Here is a 25104-nt window from a genome sequence, read left to right on the forward strand (position 1 = left end):
AGCTGGAATCCATTTATTTGGGCCACGGTAGTTTCTAACCCATACTCTGTCATGAATGACAAATTCTGAAACGCTAGAAGTGTTCAACTCTTGTTTGGAATGTTCTGGTCTAACTTTATCCAGTGGAGTTCTCAGGCGTCTTCCAAACATTAACATTGCAGGTGATAGCCCAGTAGTGGCATGGGGAGTGTTTCGATAGTTAAACAAAAAGTTAGAAAGGGAGTTTGGATTAAATTTTGATTTGTGAGAGACAGCTAAGTGGCATTTTAAAGTTTGTACAAATCTTTCAGCCTGTCCATTAGAGGCTGGAAAATATGGAGCTGTCTTACAGTGTTTGATGTTATTTGTAGCTAGAAATGTTTCAAATTCATGTGATATGAACTGTGGACCATTGTCTGAGACTAAAGTTTGTGGCAGTCCAAATCTTGCAAACATACTGGAAAGAACGACAATGGTTTGTTGTGTTGTAGTACTTGACATTTGAACTACTTCTGGCAAATTGGAATGAGCATCCACAGCCACCAAATACATTCGTCCATCCACTGGCCCTGCAAAATCAACATGTATTCTTGTCCAAGGTTCATTTGGCCATGGCCAAGTTTTTGAGGTGTCCCTGCTGGGATTCCGCTGTGTCTGTGCACATGCATTGCAAGCAGCTACATAAGAAGCAATATCTGTATCCAATTTAGGCCACCATAAATATTCTCGTGCTCTTTGCTTCATTTTTACTACACCCTGATGTGAGCTGTGTAGTAACTTTAATGCTAATGTTTGCAGTAAGGTCGGAATTATCACTCGTGACCCCCATAACAGACAGCCTGAGTCATGCACAATTTCCTTCTTTCTTGTAAAATATGGCTGAAGGTCAGAGCGAACCACTTTAGGCCACCCATGTTGAACAAAATACTTAATTTCCTGTAAGGTAGAATCAGAGCATGTATAAGTAGCAATCACTTTGGAATTTAGATTTAAAGGCTGTGGAGGAGTTTCTATAATTTTAGAAGATGCTGTCATGTGATGTACCATTGGTAATCTTGAAAACATATCCACATTTGTATGATCACTGTGGCATATTTAATGGAGTAGTTGTAAGCCGCCAGCTGAAGTGCATAGCGCTGAAGTCGAGCAGCTGTTGTGTTGGAGATACCCTTCTGAGGGTGCAGAATGGACAAGAGTGGTTTATGATCCGTGATCAGAGTAAAAGGTCTGCCATATATATAAATGTGGAATTTCTTCACAGCCCAAATTATTGCTAAAGCTTCTCGATCAATCTGGGCATAATTTCTCTCAGATGGAGTTAGAGATCTGGACGCAAAAGACACAGGACGTTCAGAACCATCAGGCATAATGTGTGAAAGTACTGCGCCTAAATCATATGGTGAAGCATCGCAGGCTAGTACCAAAGGCTTCTTAAGGTCATAGTGGACAAGGAGTCTTGATTCCAGAAGAAGTTGCTTTGAGCGTTCAAATGCTCGTGTACATAAGTCAGTCCAGGCCCACTGGTTTTTACTATCTAAAAGGCGGTGTAGTGGATATAGTAAATGAGCCAAATTTGGTAAAAATCTGTGATAGTAATTGAGCAACCCCAAATAAGAACATAGCTGAAATACATTAACAGGGGTGGGAGCATGAACCAGCGCTTTCACTTTTTCAGCAGTTGTGTGGAGACCATTCTTGTCCACTACATGTGCACAATATTCTAAACTCTTGCAGAAGAACTCACACTTTTCCATGTTAACTTTCAGTCCGAATTCCTGTAGGCGCTGTAAAACAGCTTCAACATTGGCTTTATGAGTGGCATCATTTTCACCAGTGATAAGCATGTCATCTAACATACAGTGGGTATGTGGAATACCTGCCAAGATCTCATCCATTATCCGTTGCCACACTGCAGGTGCTGGGGCAATGCCAAACACCATTCGCGTATACTGAAAAAGTCCTTTGTGAGTGTTGATAGTTAACAGGTGTCTGGAGTCTGGATGCACCTCTAACTGTAAGTATGCTTAATGCAAGTCAATTTTTGTAAATTTTTCACCCCCTGCCAAAGAACTAAACAATTCTTCAATCCGTGGTAAAGGATACTGATCCACAAGTAATTGAGGGTTAAGGCCCACTCTGAAATCTCCACAGATGCGAATGTCCCCATTTTTTTTTCTGACAGGAACTATTGGGGAAGCCCATTCACTGCTAGACACTGGAACAATAATCCCCTGATTTCGTAGTCTTTCTAGTTCTGCTTTAATTTTAGGTTTAAGTGCAAATGGTACAACTCTTGGTTTACACAATTTTGGAATAGCATTTTCTTTTAGGTGAAGCTGAATCTGCTTGTCTTTCACTAAACCTAGGTTCCCATCAAATACAGTCTTACAGGGAGTGCAGAATTATTAGGCAAATGAGTATTTTGACCACATCATCCTCTTTATGCATGTTGTCTTACTCCAAGCTGTATAGGCTCGAAAGCCTACTACCAATTAAGCATATTAGGTGATTTGCATCTCTGTAATGAGAAGGGGTGTGGTCTAATGACATCAACACCCTATATCAGGTGTGCATAATTATTAGGCAACTTCCTTTCCTTTGGCAAAATGGGTCAAAAGAAGGACTTGACAGGCTCAGAAAAGTCAAAAATAGTGAGATATCTTGCAGAGGGATGCAGCACTCTTAAAATTGCAAAGCTTCTGAAGCGTGATCATCGAACAATCAAGCGTTTCATTCAAAATAGTCAACAGGGTCGCAAGAAGCGTGTGGAGAAACCAAGGCGCAAAATAACTGCCCATGAACTGAGAAAAGTCAAGCGTGCAGCTGCCAAGATGCCACTTGCCACCAGTTTGGCCATATTTCAGAGCTGCAACATCACTGGAGTGCCCAAAAGCACAAGGTGTGCAATACTCAGAGACATGGCCAAGGTAAGAAAGGCTGAAAGACGACCACCACTGAACAAGACACTCAAGCTGAAACGTCAAGACTGGGCCAAGAAATATCTCAAGACTGATTTTTCTAAGGTTTTATGGACTGATGAAATGAGAGTGAGTCTTGATGGGCCAGATGGATGGGCCCGTGGCTGGATTGGTAAAGGGCAGAGAGCTCCAGTCCGACTCAGACGCCAGCAAGGTGGAGGTGGAGTACTGGTTTGGGCTGGTATCATCAAAGATGAGCTTGTGGGGCCTTTTCGGGTTGAGGATGGCGTCAAGCTCAACTCCCAGTCCTACTGCCAGTTTCTGGAAGACACCTTCTTCAAGCAGTGGTACAGGAAGAAGTCTGCATCCTTCAAGAAAAACATGATTTTCATGCAGGACAATGCTCCATCACACGCGTCCAAGTACTCCACAGCGTGGCTGGCAAGAAAGGGTATAAAAGAAGAAAATCTAATGACATGGCCTCCTTGTTCACCTGATCTGAACCCCATTGAGAACCTGTGGTCCATCATCAAATGTGAGATTTACAAGGAGGGAAAACAGTACACCTCTCTGAACAGTGTCTGGGAGGCTGTGGTTGCTGCTGCACGCAATGTTGATGGTGAACAGATCAAAACACTGACAGAATCCATGGATGGCAGGCTTTTGAGTGTCCTTGCAAAGAAAGGTGGCTATATTGGTCACTGATTTGTTTTTGTTTTATTTTTGAATGTCAGAAATGTATATTTGTGAATGTTGAGATGTTATATTGGTTTCACTGGTAAAAATAAATAATTGAAATGGGTATATATTTGTTTTTTGTTAAGTTGCCTAATAATTATGCACAGTAATAGTCACCTGCACACACAGATATCCCCCTAAAATAGCTATAACTAAAAACAAACTAAAAACTACTTCCAAAACTATTCAGCTTTGATATTAATGAGTTTTTTGGGTTCATTGAGAACATGGTTGTTGTTCAATAATAAAATTAATCCTCAAAAATACAACTTGCCTAATAATTCTGCACTCCCTGTATATTTTTGCTTTAGTGAATTAATCCAAGTAGAATTTGAATTCCCACTTTGGTCCAGCAGTTTGTTAAGCGGTAACTGTTGTGGTAACTTTGGCATGCCCAATGCTTGGATCCAGGATCTACCAAACAAAGGTGGTCATCCTTTAGGTAAAATGTAGAGGCGTAGCTTTTTAGTTATACCAATAAATGTCACTGTAGGTGATACACACCCAATAGGCTTTATTATTTCATTTGAATATGTTTGCATTGTGACAGCTGTTGGAACAATTGGTTGCCTTAGTCCCAGGCGGTTCCAATCAGCAGCTGTGATAACAGAGACTGCTGCTCCTGTGTCAACTTCCATAATGAGAGGTTTACCATCTATATTCACCTTTGCTTGCAGTTCTGGAATTTTATTCTCAAGGCTGTAGATCTGTAATGTGTATAATCGTTTGTCTTCCTCTGAATCAGTTTGTGGTGTATCTACTTGCACATGAAAAGCTGCATGTGACTTGCTGCCTTTCTTACTTTTATCTCTGTCTAAGGAACTTCTGCACACTCTCTTTGTATGACCAATCTTCCCACACCCATAGCAGGTGCTGTTCCTAAACCTGCAGGCATTTGCTGTGTGATTTGTGTCACCACATCTGTAACATGATGTCTGTGACCCTTGTCTAGCTGGATACTGTTTATTTAGGTGCATACTTGTATGAAAAACATCTATTTCCTTATTAAAAACTGCCTGTGCTGGGGCCTGGAGCATTTGTGCATCTTTAGTAGCAAGTTCCATGACTGTAGCTATCTCTATAGCACGCTTTAGTGTTAAATCATCCTCTGCTAATAGTCTCTTTTGTACTGTACAGTCCATGAGTCCAATAACAAACACATCACGTAAAGCAGTGTTTAAATAATCCCCAAATCTGCAGCTACTTGCTAGTTTCTTTAAACTGATCACATAAGTTTTAATGTCCTCATGCTGCAATTGCTTGCGTGTGTAAAACTTAAAGTGTTCTGATATCTCCAGAGGCTTAGGTAGGTAGTGGTCAGATAACAGGCAGATCAGGTCAGACAGAGGTTTAGCATTAGGTTTATCTGGTGAGAGAATGTCCCTTAATGTAGTGTAAGCTGCTGAGCCTATAGTCAGAAACACAGCCACTTGCTTATCAGCTCCTATGTTATTTGCTGTACAATATAGCTCAAACTGTTCAACCCATGTGTCCCATCTGTCTGTGTCTGCTGCAAACACAGGTAAGGTGCCAATAAGTGCCATTATAGGGTCAGACCACAGATCCTCGTCGCCAGCTGTTATGTTCTGTGTGTAGTCAGGATTAGAACATTCAGTTGTGTGCTGTTACCTTGTGTCTGATGTCTCTTGCACATATCACTGAGACTCTGCAGCAGGAACTTTAGATAACTTTTATTCAGCTACAGCCACATGGCTATTTACTAGCAGGTTCCATCAGTAAAACTAACATGGCTTCTGATGATGTCACAGAGACCCAGACATACCCAGAGGGTGTGGTGAGCTGAGCTTAAAGCTGCAGCACTTCTAACATATAATGATAAAACAAGGTTAGTGCAAAGATACAGTAAAAGCTGCAGTAATCTTAACAGTGTCCTCTTGCAACTTCCTGTTGGGAATGAGAATATCCCACAAGTAATGGATGATCCGTGGACTGGATACACCTTACAAGAGAAATACAGTTTTAAACATCATTCCAATTTACTTCTATTATTTAATTTGCTTCAGATATCCTTAGTTGAAGAAATAACAATGTACATGGGTGAGCTAATCACATGTGGCTTCTATGTTCAACCACCAATAAGCAGCTACTGAGCCTATTTAGATATGCTTTTCAACAAAGGATACCAAAAGAATAAAGTAAATTAGATCATAGCAGTAAATTGGAAAGTTGTTAAAAGTTGCATGTTCTTTCTAATGTTCAATGTTTTAACACACTATTTTAAGCACCCATAGCAGATCTTTTTAAATGTATTCTGCATATGCATTAGTAACAGAACATGCAATTAATAGAACTTGTATGCGATTCACTAAAATAAATTGTAGGCACGATTTAAAGAAAGAAAAAAAATTCTCATGAAGTGGAAACTCTGGGGCTCCGTATTATTTAGAGTAAAGATATGTGTAAGAAATGGTTAAGGTAAAAAATTATTATTATTATTATTATTAATATCATCATCATTTATTTGTATTGCTCTGCAAAATTACATACATAGGTTTTGATCATGTATTTATTTACCGTACGTATATGCTAGAAAGGAAGACAAAAAATAGGGTCTTCCTTACCATAGATATGTTAATTGACAGTTGGTCTACAAATCCTAAGCATTTAAATCTAAAAGGTATATGGCCAGCTGGAAGACAGTGCCAGGAACTGAGTTGGCTAGAGGGGCTGGCCTAACTAGTTATGTTAATATAGACATAAACAGTTGATACAGTTGAGTTGGATACAGACTGCTGAGAGTAGATGTAGGAGAGGTTCTGGGGCCTGCTATGAGTGGAACTTGGGAGAGAGGCTGCAGTTTTGGACAGTGCCATGTGTGGAACTTTGGGAGCCAGAAGTCTGAAGATCCTGAGAGAACCTTAGACCAGTACTGGAGCAGTACCTAAAGATCAAAGACCCACAAACAGGAAGTCTGGCCCATAAGAGAGTGACACCCAAGATATATTGGTTTTAGTATAGGTTACTATTTTTTTGCACTTTGTGTATGTTTGTATGTTGTTTTTCTTCTACACAACCCATGTAACAGTGTTTTAATTTCTGTATTTCTGTACCCAATATAACATCTTTTTTAATTATCACTTTTGTGTATGTCTTGATTTTGTCACCTGTTCCATAGCGAATTTCTTGCATATGGTAATAAATCTTGTTTCTGAAATCTTACACCTGAAAAGTGTTTTAAAAATAGATTTACAATACTTTTGAGTTCCACATATTTGGCTTGATTGCATCTACTGTCAAGTTCGCTAAAACAGTTTTGACCATGATAAGGATAGATAAATAAATGTGTTGCAGACTGCTTCATAACTCTTATCTAATATCACACTTAGTGGGGCATATTTATCAAGGTCTGGCGGACCTGATCCGACACTGCGGATCAGGTCTGCCAGATCTCGCTGAATACGGCAAGCAATATGCTCGCCGTATTCAGCATTGCACCAGCAGCTCACAAGAGCTGCTGGTGCAACGCCGCCCCCTGCAGACTCGCGGCCAATGGGCCACCAGCAGGGGGTGTCAATCAACCCGATCGTACTCGATGGGGTTGTATTGTGGCGATGTCTGTCCGCCTGCTCAGAGCAGGCGTACAGGTTATGGAGCAGCGGTCTTTGTGACCGCTGCTTCATAACTGCTGTTTCTGGCGAGCCTGACCATCCCATGCTCTGTCTCTTTGTTATGGAAGGCTGGATGTATATTTCAAAGAATACAACAAAAGCACAATCCCCTTGGAGTAGAATTGCAGGCAGGGAGAGATATCAATATTAAAAGTCAATTTATTATACTTGCATTAAAAACGTTAACAGCACAGATCACAGATCACAGAGTCCACAGCTGTGGACTCTGTGATCTGTGATCTGTGCTGTTAACGTTTTTAATGCAAGTATAATAAATTGACTTTTAATATTGATATCTCTCCCTGCCTGCATTTCTACTCCAAGGGGATTGTGCTTTTGTTGTATTCTTTGCTATTTTGTTTGCTCAGTAAGGGTTTTTGGAGAGCCCCAGCAATCCCAGGAGGGAGACAGCCAACAGCTGAATACTTACCTGCTGTGAATAAGGAGGGCGTGGACCGCAAGTGCACTGAAATCAAATGGTGCAAACAGTGCTGTCTAGGTGAGCACAGTGTTTGAATCACTTATACCTATATATTATACTGACTGCTATGACTCAGGTGCTTTATCGTAAAGCGGCAAACCTTCCTTTATACTGATGAGTGGGGACACCTTTTTGCATTTTCAACTTTGTGATATTCCGCTATTTGTGGGACCCTAGGACAGGGTAGTATTACTAACATTATACATCTTTCACATTCAGAAATTAGAAGCCACCAAGCAGCGTGTGAATTTGGATGTATATTTCCCCTCCCCCTTCTTTTAAAGAAATCTTCCAAAACAATTGGCTTCTGAAGGTCATAAAGTGCACAGCATTCCATGCTTTTCCTTGTGTTTCAAGAAAGAGAATCGTGGACCTTTCACCTCCACTGGACAATATTATTATTTGGCCTCAAAAATAAATGACCTACATAAGAATGTTGAAAATGTTAAAGAGATAGTAAACACCAAAAATGTTATTGTTTAATAAGATAGATAATCCCTTTATTTACCATTCCCCAGTTCTGCATAACCAATACTGTTATAGAAATATACTTTTTACCTCTGTAATTCCCTTGTATCTAAGCTTTTGCAGACTCAGATTTTCAGACCTCCTCATCTCAGATTTTTTGACAGACTTGCATTTCAGGCAATTAGTGCTTAAATAACTCCACGTGCATGAGCACAATTTAATTTATATGAAACACATGAACTAACACCCTCTAGCTATGAAAAAAATGTAAAATGCATTCAGATAAGAGGCAGCCTTCAAGGGCTTATAAATTAGTATATGAACCTACCTAGGTTTAGCTTTCAACTAAGAATACAAAGAAAACAAAGCAAATTTGATGATAAAAGTAAATTATAAAGTTGTTTAAAATGACATTGCCTATCTGAATCATGAAAGTTTAAGTTGGATTTTACTATCCCTTTAAAGGATTACTTTCTGTAATAATTTTTAAGCTAAACAACTAACATATTAAAGTTAATAAACATGAATTAAAACCTACTGACCTATATTTTCTCCAAAACGAAGTTTCATAATGTTCTAAAAGTTATATCTTTTATTCGCCGATGATGTCACGTTATCCTGCCCACTATTTTCAGCACTGTGTGTTCAAAATACTTAAACCAATAACTTTGTGTTTAAAGCGCCATTTTGAAACCTAGGTATTGTAAACTGATTGGTACAGAGCAAAGGATACCCACGGAGTGGGTTTGGAAAACAATTAAATTTGCAGACAAGATTTCTGATATACGGTAGAGATATGTTAATGAAATGCTATTGATAAAAAGCGTATTTGGGGTAGTTAGTTAGTAACAAGCATAGAAAATATTAACTTACAGTGGCCCTTTAAGTAACTGATGATAATGGACATATAGGAGTCAAAATATTGTAATCCTGAGCAGAATATTGACTAGTTGAGATGTATTGGATAACATTGGGAATTAATAAATTATGCTTATTTTTTCCAGCAGATATTGGACAGATTGTTCTCTTGGATATAAAAGGTCAATAGTATATTGGGGATGCACAATTTTCCAAAATATTACAAAGTGGTGGCATCTAGTCCATAAATATAATTTGTGTTTCAGATTCGGTTTTACAACTGGTTAAGCCAAAGTTAGAGGATACAAGTTTAAAATGAATCTTAATTTAAGCTAACATTCAATTATCCATATTTTTATATTCTGCAAAACAGTGAAGTTGTATTATACAAGATACTTGTATAAGATTTTAGATTACCTTTTTAAAAAATCCAGTAAATTATGAGATGAGCCACCTGGTAAAAAATAAAAATATATTACATGGGTCATGGTCATAACAAGCAGAGTAGATAGTTGTCTAGTCAAGTGTAACAATGGAGAGGCTTCTGCAATAAAAAATAATACTCTTAAAAGGACATTAAACATCTCTTGCTTTTTGGGTTAAAAATTGTGCTTCTTCCACGCTCCCTAGGCAGTAAAAATCTAGCGCTGTAACCAGCAAATGCTTTAAAACAAATAGCTGGATTAGGTAATTTGTTGTATTTTGTAAACCCATGTTACAGATTTTGCTTTTTCGCATCTCTAGGGAGCGTTGAACAATGCATCATTTTTACACAACATGAAGAGGTGTTTAATATCCTTTTAATTGCTATGTTATTCTGTAGAGGTTATTGATGACTATATAGAACATTCTCTTTTACTTTAGTGGCTATGCCCTATGGATTCAAAACGACACTTCCTGAAAAAGCCTTGTAACTGGAACATCCTAGACTCAGATATATAAGTAAAATCTTTTATTCTAGTCCTTGAGCAGCAAGTAACAGGATAAAATAATAATATATCAGATAAGGGACAGGTGCAGATGTTCCAGCAATGTCTGATGAAAAGAGCTTCTGTGCAGGATTTTATATCTTGCTTATTACATAGATACCAATTACGAAAATAGCCGTGTGATGTACAACATTAAATTGATGATAAACTTTCCTCTTTATATAAACTGATTCGGAATGTTAGCAACATTTTAGATACAGTTTAATTCATCAGTAGTAATGAAGATGCGCTATAACTTACTTTTTAATGTAGAGCTGAAATTCAAATAACCCGTGCTTTAGCCGCCAACTTTAAAGTATTTTTTTTGTGCGCTAACAGTCTGAATTGTTCTCCAAACAGTACTCTAGCTAAAAAAAATAATTGCGTAAGTGCCGTACAGCTAGAGCGCCGATTGAACGACAGTTCAAACCGTTAGCTGACAAAAACAAAATTACTTTTGATGTGGGTGGCAAGAGCGCTGGGTAGTTTAATTTTATCACTACGTTAAAGTGATGGTAAAGAGGACTTTAAGTCATGAAGTATAAAATACTTCATGCTGAAAGTTCCTTAATTTGTCTGAAGTTTTTGCCACACTGAGCTCCTTAGGCAGCCCACAGCATAATGCTATTTTGCTGAAAGGTGACGTTTCCACCTCTTAGTCAATAGCCGGCTTGGCACCAGCTGGCCTGCACGGCTATTTGTTTCACAAACGCTAGGATTTACCATCACTTTAAAAAAATTAAAGCGCATCTTCATTACAACTGATGAATTAATCTCCATCTAAAATATCACTAACATTCCGGATTAGTTTAAACAAACGGGAAAGTTTGCCATCAGTGTAAACCTGTGAAGATGTGGTCAGAACTAAACACATCTCAGAAGGAAAATCGGTTTGTAAGTGAAGCTGTACTTCTGGAAACTGTACATCTAGTGGACTAGTGTCAATAACCAGACTCTTCAGTATCTCTATAGCCCGGCAATAGCAAAGCTACATATATTGTTTTAATTTGACTCACTTTGGAAAGTAATGATGCACAGTATGTATATAAATAATTGTTATGATCACAATGAAAACAGTAAATAAGAGTATTCCTAAAGTAACTTAGCGCCTGCTCCACAAATTCATTTATTATCTATTATTTACCACATGCTACATTAAAAAAAATGTAAATGATAGACATGCACAAAAACTTTTTTTACAAAGTGGTATAAAGCAAGTTTCACGTACCATTTCTGGAGATATTCTGGTAGTCTCTATGGTTGCAACGGTTACTTTTCCTTAAACGTAGGTATAATGAATTTGTCCAGCCTCTGACATTAAGAAAGTACAGGATAACATAGTGTCAGTGATTACATAAAGCATATGTTTATTTATTTGTGATTGTGTGTGTAGTGTGGTTTATGTTGTTTGTTTAGAGTGTGAGTGGTCTGACTTCCATTTATAGTTGTCAGACATCCCAACCTGCAAAAACTAATTTCAGGGAGGTGGCTTCACCCGCTACTGCGCCGCCACCCCCCCCACCCCACCCCACCCCTCCTAGTTATTTACTGGACACCTTGAAACCCTAAATAAGATAGAGACTTATCATTAAAGTAGCTTCCCACTAAAGTCACATAAAAAAGTAGCTTTATTGCACAACCACATACAACAAACCTATTTTCCAGTGACCGTACGCTTGTTGAATGCTTAAATATTTTAGAATACAAAGTTTAATTACGTGCAGTAAATAAGGTAGTATTTGTGTTTTTATTTTATTAAAATCGGGGGGGGGGGGCTTTTTGGTTACTGATGTATGCTTTAAGGGTTCTATAACGTCCCAGCAACTAAAGGCATTCCTTAAAGAAACATTTTTCCGGATTTGGGCCACATTGGATCATGGTACTTGGAGTTTCAGGGAGATTGCATTCCATTTGCTGGCATCAGGGAGCCGCTATTACAATCAGGGAGACTCCCTGAACTTCAGGGAGAGTTGGGATGTCTGAGATGTACATGATACAGGAAATGGCTGAAGGTATTTACTGCCTTTCAGATTACAACACGATGCAGATCAATATGTGAGCTTACAACTCCCACAAACATTTGCTTCTAAATGCTGCTACTGAGAGTGTCTTCACTTATTTTTCAGCTGTTCACTTCAACTGAGTATGCTCAAAATATATCAGAATAAGGGGCTTTAAGCCTTTATATTGCAACAACCACTAGATAGGAAAATCTATCTGCATGCCAAATTTCATAAAGATTGATACAGGGTACATCATTTTTGCTCTAGGTTTGGCTAAACATTTTCATTGTGGAGAAAACTTATAAGCATCTGAAAAACTAACGCCTAGATTTAGAGTTTGGCGTTAGCCGTCAAAACCAGCGTTAGGGGCTCCTAACGCTGTTTAACACAGAACATTCTAATGAACTTAAAGGGACAGCAAACATATTGAGTTTATGCACAGGACAACAGATTTACGTCTAACATTAAAATTTGTGTCATTCTCTTTGTATATTTTGGGCTAGATTTATCATTTTCTGAAAGTCCTGATCAAAATCACCCCGGATTCATTTGACCAGGGTGACGGACAAACGCTACTTTCTTGCAATTGGCTGCGCGAGGGGCTGGGGGCAGGCATTGCATGAGCAAGCATGCATATAGGAAAAAAACGTGCTCCACAATTTGCGATGAAATCCATACAGGTTTAAAACATGTGAAACCTTTTAGTTTGCAAGTAGATAAATGTAAACCTTGCTGAATGAGCAGCAATGCACTAATGGGAGCTAGCTCACTACATTAGGTAAACCAATGACAAGAAGCATTAATGTGTAGCCACCAATTAGCAGCTAGCTCCCAGTAGTGCATTGCTGCTCCTGAGCCTACCTAGGTATGCTTTTTAACAAAGGTTACAAAAAAGAACAAAGCAATTTAGATAATAGAAGTAAATTGAAAAGTTGTTCAAAATTGTATACATTATCTGAATCATGAAGGTTTAATTTTGACTTCTCTTTCATGATTCAGATAGAACATGCTATTGTAAACAACTTCCCAATCTACTTCCATTATGTAATTTAATTTGTTCTATTGGTATCCTTTGTTAAGAAGCATACCTAAGTAGGTTCAGAAGCAGCAGTTTACTACCGGGATCTTGCTGTTGATTGGTGGCTGCACATAAATGCCTCTTGTTATTGGCTCACCCGATTTGTTCAGCTTGCTCCCAGTAGTGCATTGCAACTCCATCATCAAAGGATACCAAAACAATGAAGTAAATGTAATATAGAAGTAATAGAAGTAAATTGTCTGTAAGATTGTATGCTCTTCCTGAATCATGAAAGAAAAGTGTTGTGTTTCATGTCCCTTTAAGTTTGAACAAAAGTGCACATGGCAGACTCCACAAGCCTAACCCTACTACATGTCTGTCCCTAATTGACAGAGATACTAACTGGAAAACAAAGCATGTTTTGCTAACATATTGAGAGGGGCTAGCTGTGTCTTCTCCAGGGGACAGTCTGGATTGGCTCATCCAAATAAGGCAAAAGCAGGGTGGAGTTTGGCTTTTGTAAAACAAGGTGTTAATGCATTTTAAACACCTTTCCCACTTACCTAGAATGTTAATTTATTTTGTGACTTCAGAAAAAATATTGTATTTACAAGTGGTCTACTGTCCTTTTAAACTAAAGCTACAGAGGTGAGGGAGATTATGAGTAAATATCTAACTACTCAAAATGGCTTGAGACTTACATACCAGTAACAAGTAGGTATATAAAAACTGTACTAGAGAATTGTTTAGCTGTATGTATTTCAATTATCTTTATACAAAGCAATATAATGGTTGTGGAAACTAACAAGTAACATTGTTTCTTTACGTACAAACGGGCCTGGTACTTAAAATAATAAATATTAACCATTTTTGATGTGAGTTATATTAACCACTAAGTATATCCTGAAATGCAATAAACGTACGCCTAGATTACGAGTGGTGCGCTAACTGTAGCACAAGTGCGATATCGTTCTTTTTTAGGCTCCCTAGAGCGTCTTCAGCCTCTCTAGCCTTACCACTCCTTAATAAATACAATTAGTTAGCGCACCACTCGTAAACTAAGTGTTCGTGATTAGCAAGTTGGCCCATTATCCTCACACAATATACACTATCAGGTCAACAACAAGGTGGTTAATCTGCTTACCCAATTGTAGAATTTTCATATCCAGTATATTGTGAGAATTGGGGCCAGTCTAATTCATTGGATATAGCAAGTGGCAGGTTAGAAAAGGTCTTCTAAACAAGGAAACAAAGATACAGGGATCATTATTAGATTGTTTACATATAGTGAACAATAATCCAGGTAAAATGCAAATCACTTGGTAATAATATTTCCCCAAATCTAGTGATTGAAGCTACAATCTTTGTCTTTTAAAGAGATAGTGTACCCAAGCAGGCAGTTGATAAGAGTAAATTGTATTGAAAAATACCATAGCAACACCCCGTTAAGAGCCAAATTACAAGTGGAGCATGAGCGTTAACTCTGATAGAAGAAAGCTTTTTGCGTGTGTCGGGTTGTGTTCGTATTATAAGTTGAAAGTAAACTGCTTTCGCTTGTATGCTAACACGACGCACGTAAAAAGACGAACTTAGAATATTGTGCACGTGATAACATATTCCTTAATAGAAGTCAATGGAGCAAAAAAGTAGAAAAAAATCGAACACCCTACTCGCTCGCAAACATGATCTTAAATTCTCAAGTGCGCTAACTTTACATGAAAATATTAATATTTTACTCTTCAATGTTCTTCACATAGAAGAATATGTTCTATTTATTCATAAATAAATATTTATACTTATATCTGATGTGTTTTTTTGTGTGCAATAAATATATATCTATCTATCTATCTATCTATATATAAATATATATATATATATATATATATATATATATATATATGATTATATATAGGTATATATATACCTGTATATATACTGTATATATATAGGAATATCTATTTAGAAATACTTAGAACATATTCTGCTATGTGCAGAACATTGGAATGTGAAATATTTACAGAAAATACATAGTATAACACTTTATTAAATGTGAATATTGCATAAACATGTTTTTACATGTTTTCATCTACTTAACTGCAAAGGACTTCAATGCACTTATATATATATGTCTATCTATGTGCACTTATGTATTTTTGTGTTTATATGTGTATATGGGGCCTATTTATCAAGCTCCGGATGGTGCTTGAGGGCCCATGTTTCTGGCGAGCCTGCTGGGTCGCCAGAAACACCAGTTATGAAGCAGCGGTCTAAAGTGTATTGCTCTCCGCATTCAGCGAGTTCTGTCGGACCTGATCCGCACTGTTGGATCAGGTCCGACAGACCTTTGTTAAATAGGGGCCCATAACTTGTCTGCCTGTTTTGAGGCAGCGGACAGAAATCAACCCGATCGAATATGATCAGGTTGATTGACACCCCCTGCTAGCGGTCGATTGGCCGCGAATCTGCAGGGGGCACTATTGCACCAGCAGTTCACAAGAACTGCTGGTGCAATAATAAATGCTGACAGCGTATGCTGTCGGCATTTATCGATGTACGGCGGACATGATACGCTACTTCGTATCATGCCCGCTCGCACATTGATAAATTGGCCCCTAAATGTCTGTAAATACATATATACACATATAAATACATATGTACACACACACACATATATATATATATATATATATATATATATACATACATACACACACACACATACATATACATCTTTAGACATGCATATGTATGTATCCCTTTGCCTGCCTTTTTGTGACACTATTTTTCTTTTTTTTTTTTTTTAAATAATGGTGTTATTATGAATTTACTGTACTTTGCAATGTATTTTTGATGTGTTTTGTGCAACTTTTTTGCTTTCTTTTTAAACTAGAGGACTATCCCTTTTTACCAACAAAATGGCAGAACGTGTTTCTATCAATCATTAACCATTTTTACTGCAGTTTAAATGCTTCAGGTTAAAAAAAATCTCAAGTAAATACAGAAGCACTGCATAATAAATCAAATGCATAATTAAAAGACAATGCAATAAAACTTCTTATGAGCACTAGATTTCTTTAGTGACAAATTTCAAAGTTCCCTTTAATGTCCCAGACTCATGCACATATATACCACGATCTCTTGCACATACTTAGTAGAAGCTGGTGCCTCAAAATGTGCACTTAAAAAAAACTGTGCAAAAATTGGTAATAGAAGTATATTGGAATTTATTTATTTTAATGACACGTTCTAGCTGAATTATAAAACTTAATTTTGACTTTGCACAAAATAAAACCTAATTGCTTAAAAATATAACTGAATATGTGAATGATTTTTTTTTAATTATTTATTTAAACGTCCTTAAAAAAAAAAAAGATATTTGCTTAGTTTCATACTTGAAAATCTCAAGTTTATATGTAAAAAAAAAAAAAACGTAGGTGGGATTTTAAGGATAATTTGCTATGTGATGAATAAAGTGAGTCTTTGACACTAATGTAAGTGGTGTGGAATGGATTGACAGCTATAGTTTTAAGAAAATGTTAGAACTGTACAGACAACTTTTCATTATTAAAAGTGAACTGTGATTTCTTACTATACGTCTGAACAATATCTTTGATTTTGAATTTGAAGAGTGTTGAAAATATATATATACAATCCAAAAAAAGTAAAAAAAGACTCCCAAAGAGCATCCATTTCAGAAGTGTTTATTTAATAAGCCATACAACATTATTGCAAGTCAAGCGTGGGAGATATATTTATTTGTATGACATTTAAAAAGAGCCAGGGATGATACAACCAATGATAATGCATTCATTCCTTTAAAAAAATTGCTTTTTTCTGCTTATGTTTAAAGAGGAATACACAAGTTCTAACGTGTACTTCAGTCAGGAGATCAATGCATGCAAGCTGCCTTGTACAATGTATGCAAGCTGCCTAGTAGAATGTGTGCAAGCTGCCTGTACAATGTATGCAAGCTGCCTGTACAATGTATGTAAGCTGCCTTGTACAATGTATGCAAGCTGCCTAGTAGAATGTATGTGAGATGCCTTGTACAATGTATGCAAGCTGCCTAATAGAATGTATGCAAGCTCTGCCTTGTACAATGTATGCAAGCTGCCTTGTACAATGTATGCAAGCTGCCTTTAGAATGTTTGCAAGCTGCCTTGTACAATGTATGCAAGCTGCCTTTAGAATGTATGCAAGCTGCCTTGTACAATGTATGCAAGCTGCCTTTAGAATGTTTGCAAGCTGCCTTGTACAATGTATGCAAGCTGCCTTAAGAATGTTTGCAAGCTGCCTTGTACAATGTATGCAAGCTGCCTTTAGAATGTATGCAAGCTGCCTTGTACAATGTATGCAAGCTGCCTTGTACAATGTATTATGTTACAAATTGACTGAAGCAACACTGATTCCCTAGTCACTTTTAAATGTTCTAATTAAATACATGGCGTAGGCAATAATACCTATTGATACATTGTGCCAACCTCCCTTTGAAAAAACAAATCACAAACCAAACAAAAAATGGACAATGAAACACCTGGCAACCAAATGTTTTCTAAGCTTAAAAAACTGTAATACATTTGAATACTTCCACTTGTTTTTGTTTTGTAAAAAATAATCACATGGCCATTTTTAAAAACTGCCACCTATTCTATTAAGACTTTCAGATACTAAATGCTGGAAGCGAACTGTCCACAATAACTGTTAAACTTCGGGTGCAAATTTCCTCTTACTGCAATGTAGGAGGAATTATTAATCCTTTCTATTCCTCTTGCCCCTGGAGAAAAAAATAATAAAACTAAAATCTGTTAAATTCTATTTTTTTCCCTTAGAAATAGATAAGAATTTAAATGGGCCAGTTCACAGTCTGAACACAAACAATATTAGCGGTATTGTGCACAAACATTGCTCAAGTGCAATTAATAGCGCATATATTTTTGCACTCATATTACAAGTCGAATGGTATTTATTTTAACTGCTCAAGCAATAGCCTAAGGAGTGACTACATGTACACTAAATCCCTCACATAACAGATCTTTAAAGGCATGAGCAGTAAAAGTTTGATGTGCAAGTAGTGCAGTTCTACAGGTAGTTCTGTGCTATACTATACTATTTTAATAAAAATGAAGTGTAAAACATGATACACATCATACATATATCACATGGTGGGGTAGAAATTGTAAAACAATTTTCATTCCAATGGCATGGAGAGTCCATGAATCCATTCAATTACTAGTGGGAATTCAACTCCTGGCCACCAGGTGGAGGCAAAGAACACTCCAGCAAAGCTTCAAGTATCCTTCCACTACCCAGTCATTCTTTGCCTGTGTAACATGGTAGGTGATGTGCGAAGAAGGTGTCTGAAGAAATCAAGTTGTTAATCCTTCAATGGGTACTTTTACCTGCAAGCAAGAATTGGGGTTATGCTGTGCCCATGTAATTCTCTTTAGTAAGAGTAATGGTGGCTTTTAGCAGTTGGAAGACAGCGAGGTGGTCTTTGGTTACCTTCCAACATTTTTGCTACCGCTATATAAAAAAAAACAGGGTTGGTTACACTGTTTTTTTCTTTATCTACAGGTCTGTGTCAATGAGGATTCTGCCACACCTGTTTGCTGTACCTGCCCTACAGCAGATCCACAGGTAAGTGCTTTTACCTTCTAGGTAAGAAGGATGCAGCACTTAGGAGTTCCTTGTTTAAAAAAAAAAAAAAGTATTCTTAGAGAACAAGGTGGATCCTTATGGTACTGAATATCCCTTTTTAAAGTTTGGGGAATTTTTGGGCCGCAATTCAGGGCACTGTTCTTTCATGTGAAGGCTTTTTTTATTTTGGCTATGGGGTTTTTTCTGCACAAGTTTACCTTTTATTTCGTTTGGGTAATATTTTTTTTTTAAGGAAGTTGTTGGCGGTTCTTTTTACCACATTTCAATTTTGAATTTGAGGTCATGTGACTGCTCAGTTACTTTCTGAGTGCTAAACGGTTTGTTTCTTGCTGGCTGTTGGGAAGCCGGATTTTCAAGGGGACAGACCGGATTTTCTGGCATAGATCGTTTTTTCTGTCTGTCGCTTCTCTCTGATGTTTGCAGCTTTCTAGGATCTGCAATTTGAACAGGCTTTATCTGCTGGTGTGGATTGGATTCCTGGTTACCGGTTGGGTGAGTCTCTCCAGCATGACTGGGGTGTAGAGGTGCCGGTTTTAATAATTATTTATCTATGCTTAGAATTTGATTCTAATTTTTTATATTGAAATTAGAGTATAAGGGAAATAAAGGGTTATTTTATTTACTATGGAATGCTGATCCCAAGCTTTCTCTGTCATTTGATAAATGTCTTTATTGTGCAGATGCCCAGGTTATACCTCCAGTGCAATTTTGTTCTCCTTGCCTTAATAAGGTTTTATTATCTAAGGATAACAATTCCTTACCTGAGCCTTCTTTTTCTCTGGATAATGCTGTTCAGGGTTTGTCTCAGCCTTCTTCTAACATGTCTTTGACAGATTCACATGCAGTGCCCTGTGGTTCCTCTCGGTCAGTTTCTGGGATTGATTGTTTGCCTAAAGATTTTGTTGCGCAGTTGACTTCTGCAGCCCTAAGTGCTTTACCTACTTCTAGTAAAAGGAAGAGGAAATCTAAGAACATTTCTATGGGTTCTGATTCAGCCAAGACTGATTTGGTTAATCTTTCGCAGTTATCTAGCGAGGATCATTCCTCAGCAGCTTCTGAGGGCGAGATCTCTGATTCAGAATCTGCAGTTCCTAGTATAGTAGATTCTGAGAAGGTTAATTTTAGAGTTAAACTGGAGCATCTCTGTTTACTTTTGAAGGAGGATTTAGTTACTTCGGGTGACTGAAACAGTTGCAGAGGCTCCTAAAAGGGCTAATAAACTGAATAGAGATATTGATGTCAAACCTAAATCTGTGGAGGTCTTTCCTGTTCCAGATCACGTCTGACATTATATCTCAGGAATGGGAGAAGCCGGGTGTTCCTTTTAAGCCATCTCCTGTGTTTAAAAAGATGTTTCTTGTGGCTGATTCAGTGCGAGACCTGTGGTGCACTGTTCCTAGAGTAGAGGGCACTATATCTACCTTAGCCAAGAAAACTACTATTCCTCTTGCGGATAGTTCATCTTTTAGAGACCCTATGGATAAGAAACTGGAGGGTTATTTAATAAATATTTTTCTTCATCAGGGTTTGCAGTGGCAACCAGTTGCTAATATTGCGACTGTTGCTGGTGCAGCCTCTTATTGGTATGACTCATTGTCTGATCTAATTTCAGAGGAGACTACTATAGAGGAGATCCATGATAGAATCAAGGCTCTAAAACTAGCAAATAATTTTATCTGAGATGCCAGTATGCAAGTTAGGCTGGGAGCAAAGATTTCTAGTTTTGCGATACTAGCCCACAGAGCTTTTTGGTTTAAAGTCTTGGTCTGCTGATGTGACTTCCAAACCCAAGCTTCTGTCTCTACCTTTTAAGGGTAAGAAATTATTTGGTCCTGGTCTGGCAGAGATCATTTCCATGGTTACTCGTGAAAAGGGAGTTTTTTTTTACAACAGGATAAGAAGAATATATCCCAAGGGTCATCAGATTTCTAATTTTTGTTCCTTTTCATAACTTCAAGGGACATCTTCCTCGTCTTCTAAATCTGAGTAAGCCAATACTTCTTGGAGAGCTAGCCAGCCCTGGAACAAGGGTAAGCAATCCAGAAAGCTTTCCGCTGATGCTAAGTCAGCATGAAGAGGCCACCGCCGATCCAGTTCTGGATCAGGTAGGGGGCAGACTTTCCTTCTTTCAGCAGGCTTGGATTAGCAATGTTCCAGATCCCTGGGCAGTGGATGTAGTCTCCCAGGGATACAGGATAGGATTCAAATCTTTTCCCCCCAGGGACAGATTCCTATTATCAAGATTATCTGCAAACCAGGTAAAGAGAGAGGCCTTCTTAAACTGTGTAAGGGATTTGTCCTCTCTGAGAGTGAATATCCCTGTTCCTCTAGCAGAACAGGGTCAGGGATTTTTTTTTTTTTTCAAAAGTAATTTTTATTTTAAGGTAAACTTATACATAACAATAACTTGTTATACAGTTCTTGTATATACATAGGTCTTTCTGAAATCACAATGAGAATGCCAGCATAAGCAAACACAAGTCGTATCATACACCCACAAGGGTTTCTCAATTTACATAAACACATAAAAAAATGACATTACGTTTTGACTGATCTTAATTATAATGATTGGTAGGATATAATAATCCTAGATATTAACTCAACATTATAGTAATTACAGCAAGTCAGTCTAGGGAAAACCATTACCATGCTTCTCTCAGTGACCCGACGGATCAATTCCAGTGTGCATCTCCAGGCGGGGCAAACCGCCCCAGAAGAAATAGGAGCAGTAGAGAGTAAGGACTGGGGTAGGGGGAGTAGGTCGCATAGTGGGAGGAGAGAGGGTGGGGGATAGGGAAATAGAAGGTGGAGGTGAGAGAGTGTGGGTCAGTGATTGCAGGTGGAAGAGAGCAGATGGGGGGGTCTGTGACAAAGGTCAAGGTCCGCCCATCTATCTAGAGTTTTCTTGGTAATAAAACCAAGGTTCCCAGATCTGCCAGTAGAGATCTTCTTTATCCATATTGAAGTAAAAGCCTTGTTCCATCCTGGCATATGTCTGTATTATGGAGGTAATAGCTGCAATGTCTGGGGGTTGTGTCTGTTCCCAGGCTCTCGCTATCGCCAATTTAGTGGCCGCAAGGACAAAAATTAGTAGTTTAGACAGAGGGGCCAGAATATGTCTCGGGGAATATGTGCAGTAGAGCTATATCAGGGGTAAGTGGTCTATCAAGCCCTAGGGTAGAACAAAGGGAGGACACTTGCGCCCACAGATGTTTTAACTTAGGGCAGTCCCACCATATATGTATATCGGAACCTCTCAAATCGCAGTCTCTCCAGCAGAGAGGGGATGTTGTAGGAAACATCTGGGAAAGTCTAGAGGGGGTATAGTACCATTTCAGAAACAATTTCATATACGATTCTAGAGTGTTTGCACAATGTACTGTCTTCTTGGTTAGTGTCATTGCCGTGTGTAGATCTTTGTCAGTGATTGGTCTGGACAAGTCTCCCTCCCAAGCTCTAATTTGCCAAGGTCTGTCTTTGTTTGTGGACGACTGTAGTAAGCTATAATGGAATGAGATAAGTTTAGGGGTCCTAACAGGGAGTTGCCACAATTTTTCCCAGGTAGTCAAAGGTCTATTAGGGCCTTTAGGGAATCCCCAAGAGATCAAGAAAGCGTATAGTCTAGAGTACTCGAATTTAATCCATACGGGGGGTTTGGAATGACAGATCTTATATTGCTCGGGGCGACCAAGGTGCCCGAGGGATATAGCTGGGAGATCATTTTCAAATCCCAAACACCCCAGCTCTGCACATGTGTGTCAGGCAGGGCTGCAAGCAAGGCGGGCAAAGACTGGATAGGAGATGGGTGCGGAGCAACCTCTGGCAGATTTCGAAGGGTATACCAAATTTTCAAGTTTTCTCTAATAATGACGTTTTTTATTCCCAGAGTGTCTAATCGATAGGCAGGGATCCATTGCAGGTCAGCTAAACTCAGACCTGTAGGGAGATCACAAGCCTCAATGGTCTTCCATCCTTGCGGTTCACTTTTGTCTGCCCATGCTAAAATATGAGAGAGCCTGGCCGGCCTCATAGTACCCCGCGAATACTAGGCATAGCCACGCCCCCCTGGTCATACTTTTTCTGAAGTATCTTTGCTGCAATACGAGGTTTAGATTTACCCCAGATATACTTTTGACCAAGAGATTGGAGCTTATCTATAAGGGCACTAGGAACATTGAGGGGAATGCAGCGGAAGTAATAAAGAATTTTGGGCAGGATCGTCATCTTAAAAGATGCTATGCGGCCCAGCCATGAGATTTCTTTGAAGTTCCATGAGGTGGTGAGCTCAGTAACTTCCTTAATAATATCTGAGTAGTTTATAGCAAGTACTGCTTTCGGATCTGCCCCAAGTTGGATCCCCAAGTGTCGGATGGTGGAATGTGACCATTGAAAGGAGTATGAGGTTCGCAAAACATCTAGTTCAAAAGTAGGGAGACCAACAGGCAGAGCCTCGGTCTTAGAGACGTTGACCTTATAATAACTATGGGCACCAAATTTGGAGATAAGATCGAGGAGGGCAGGTAGTGAGCCCAGTGGGTTTGTGAGGAATAGTGTCACGTCATCCGCGAACAATGCAATTTTTGCAGTTCGGCCGGAGAACTGTACACCCTGTATCGTACGTGAATTTCTAATGGCTTGGGCCAAAGGTTCAATGGCTAGTGTGAAAATTAGGGGCGATAGGGGACACCCCTGTCTAGTACCATTCGTAATACAAATTTCCGGAGAGGCAAAACCCAAGCCCTTAACAACCGCAGATGGAGAGGAGTACTAAGGCCCCGGATAGCTGTTATCACTTCGCCTGGCATGCCGAATTGGGCTAGTGTGCACCACAAGTAATCCCATCTGACCCTGTCAACGCTTTTTCTGCATCTAAAGACAGGGCCAGCATGGGAAGTTTTAAAACGAGACGCCTCTGTGAGGATATTGAGCATTTTTCGAGAATTATCTGGCCCTTCTCTACCAAAGGTAAATCCAACTGATCTGAATGTATTACCTTCGGGAGTAGGGTATTAAGGCGGTTGGCCCAAAGTTTGGCAGGGTCAGGGATTTTATTCAAATCTTTTTGTGGTTCCAAAAAGGAGGGAACTTTTTGACCCATTCTAGACCTCAAGTCGCTCAACAAGTTTCTCAAGGTCCCGTCCTTCAAATGCAGACTATTTGTTCCAATCTCCCTCTAGTTCAGGAGGGTCAGTTTATGACCACCATAAACCTTAAGAATGCATATCTTCATGTGCCTATCCACAGGGAACATTTCAAGTTCCTGAAGTTTGCTTTTTTAGATCAGCATTTCCAATTTGTAGCCCTGCCTTGCGGCCTCGCCACTGCTCCTCGAATCTTTACGAAGATTCTAGGGGCTCTTTTAGCTGTTGCCAGATCTCTAGGCATTGCGGTGGCTCCTTACCTGGACGATATCTTGGTCCAGGCGCCATCTTTTCAGTTAGCAAGAGCCCATACAGATTCTCTGTTAGCTATTCTCCTCTCTCACGGGTGGAAGGTGAATCTAGGGAAAAGTTCCTTGGTGCCAGAGTACCAGTATATATTTTCTGGGGACAATCATTGCCTCAAGTATCTATGAAGATGTTTTTGATGGAGGTCAGAAAATTCAAGCTTCTGGAGGCCCTGTTCTTCCTTCAGTCCTCTGTTCGTCCCATCAGTGGCAGTGTGCATGGAAGTAATTGGTCTCATGGTAGCATCCATGGACATTATTCCGTTTGCTCGCTTCCATCTGAGACCTCTACAGTTATGTATGCTCAATTAGTGGAACGGAGACCACTTGGATCTCTCTCAGAGGATAGTTTAGACAATGATTTCCATTAATTTCCTTACTACTGAAGTTAAACTAACAGGCCTGTAGTTATCAGATTCTTCCCTACTTCCCTCTTTTTATGAAGTTACTACATTTGCTATTCTCCATCTGGAACAGCTCCTGTCAATAGTGACTGATTAAACAGATCAGTTAATGGGGCAGTTAGCACTAATTATGATTAATATTTTCTGACCCACTGACTTTTTTACATTTATTTTTTATTATTCCAACTGCCCCATTAACTGATCTGTTTAATCATTCACTATTGACAGGGGCTGTTCCAGATGGATAATAGCAAATGTAGTAACTTCATAAAAAGAGGGCAGTAGGGAAGAATCTGATAACTACAGTCCTGTTAGTTTAACTTCAGTAGTAAGGAAATTAATTGAAAGTCTCTTAAAAGAAAGAATTATGACTTACACAAAGACAAACAATTTAGAGGAACAAATTCAGCATGGTTTTACTTCAGGGAGATCATGCCAGACTAATCTAATTGACTTCTTTGAGTATGTAACAAAAGTATTAGACCAGAGTGGAGCAGTTGATGTAGCAATTCTAGATTTCAGCAAAGAATTTGAAA

The 25104-nt window shown here is 38.7% G+C and overlaps 1 protein-coding gene across 2 annotated transcripts in view; it reads right to left on the reverse strand.

Moving 5' to 3' along the window:
- Positions 1 to 25104, reverse strand: part of AOAH (acyloxyacyl hydrolase) — a 411773-nt gene that overhangs the window by 128470 nt on the left and 258199 nt on the right. For both annotated transcript variants that reach the window (XM_053714415.1, XM_053714414.1), the window contains exons 12-14: positions 14205 to 14296; positions 11268 to 11350; positions 9489 to 9525 (exon numbers count right to left, since the gene is read on the reverse strand). In XM_053714415.1, coding sequence (XP_053570390.1) covers positions 9489 to 9525; positions 11268 to 11350; positions 14205 to 14296 — 212 coding nt within the window. The remainder of the gene's footprint in view (positions 1 to 9488; positions 9526 to 11267; positions 11351 to 14204; positions 14297 to 25104) is intronic.

The sequence above is a fragment of the Bombina bombina genome, chromosome 5 (assembly GCF_027579735.1).
Source record: "Bombina bombina isolate aBomBom1 chromosome 5, aBomBom1.pri, whole genome shotgun sequence".
Taxonomy (NCBI): domain Eukaryota; kingdom Metazoa; phylum Chordata; class Amphibia; order Anura; family Bombinatoridae; genus Bombina; species Bombina bombina.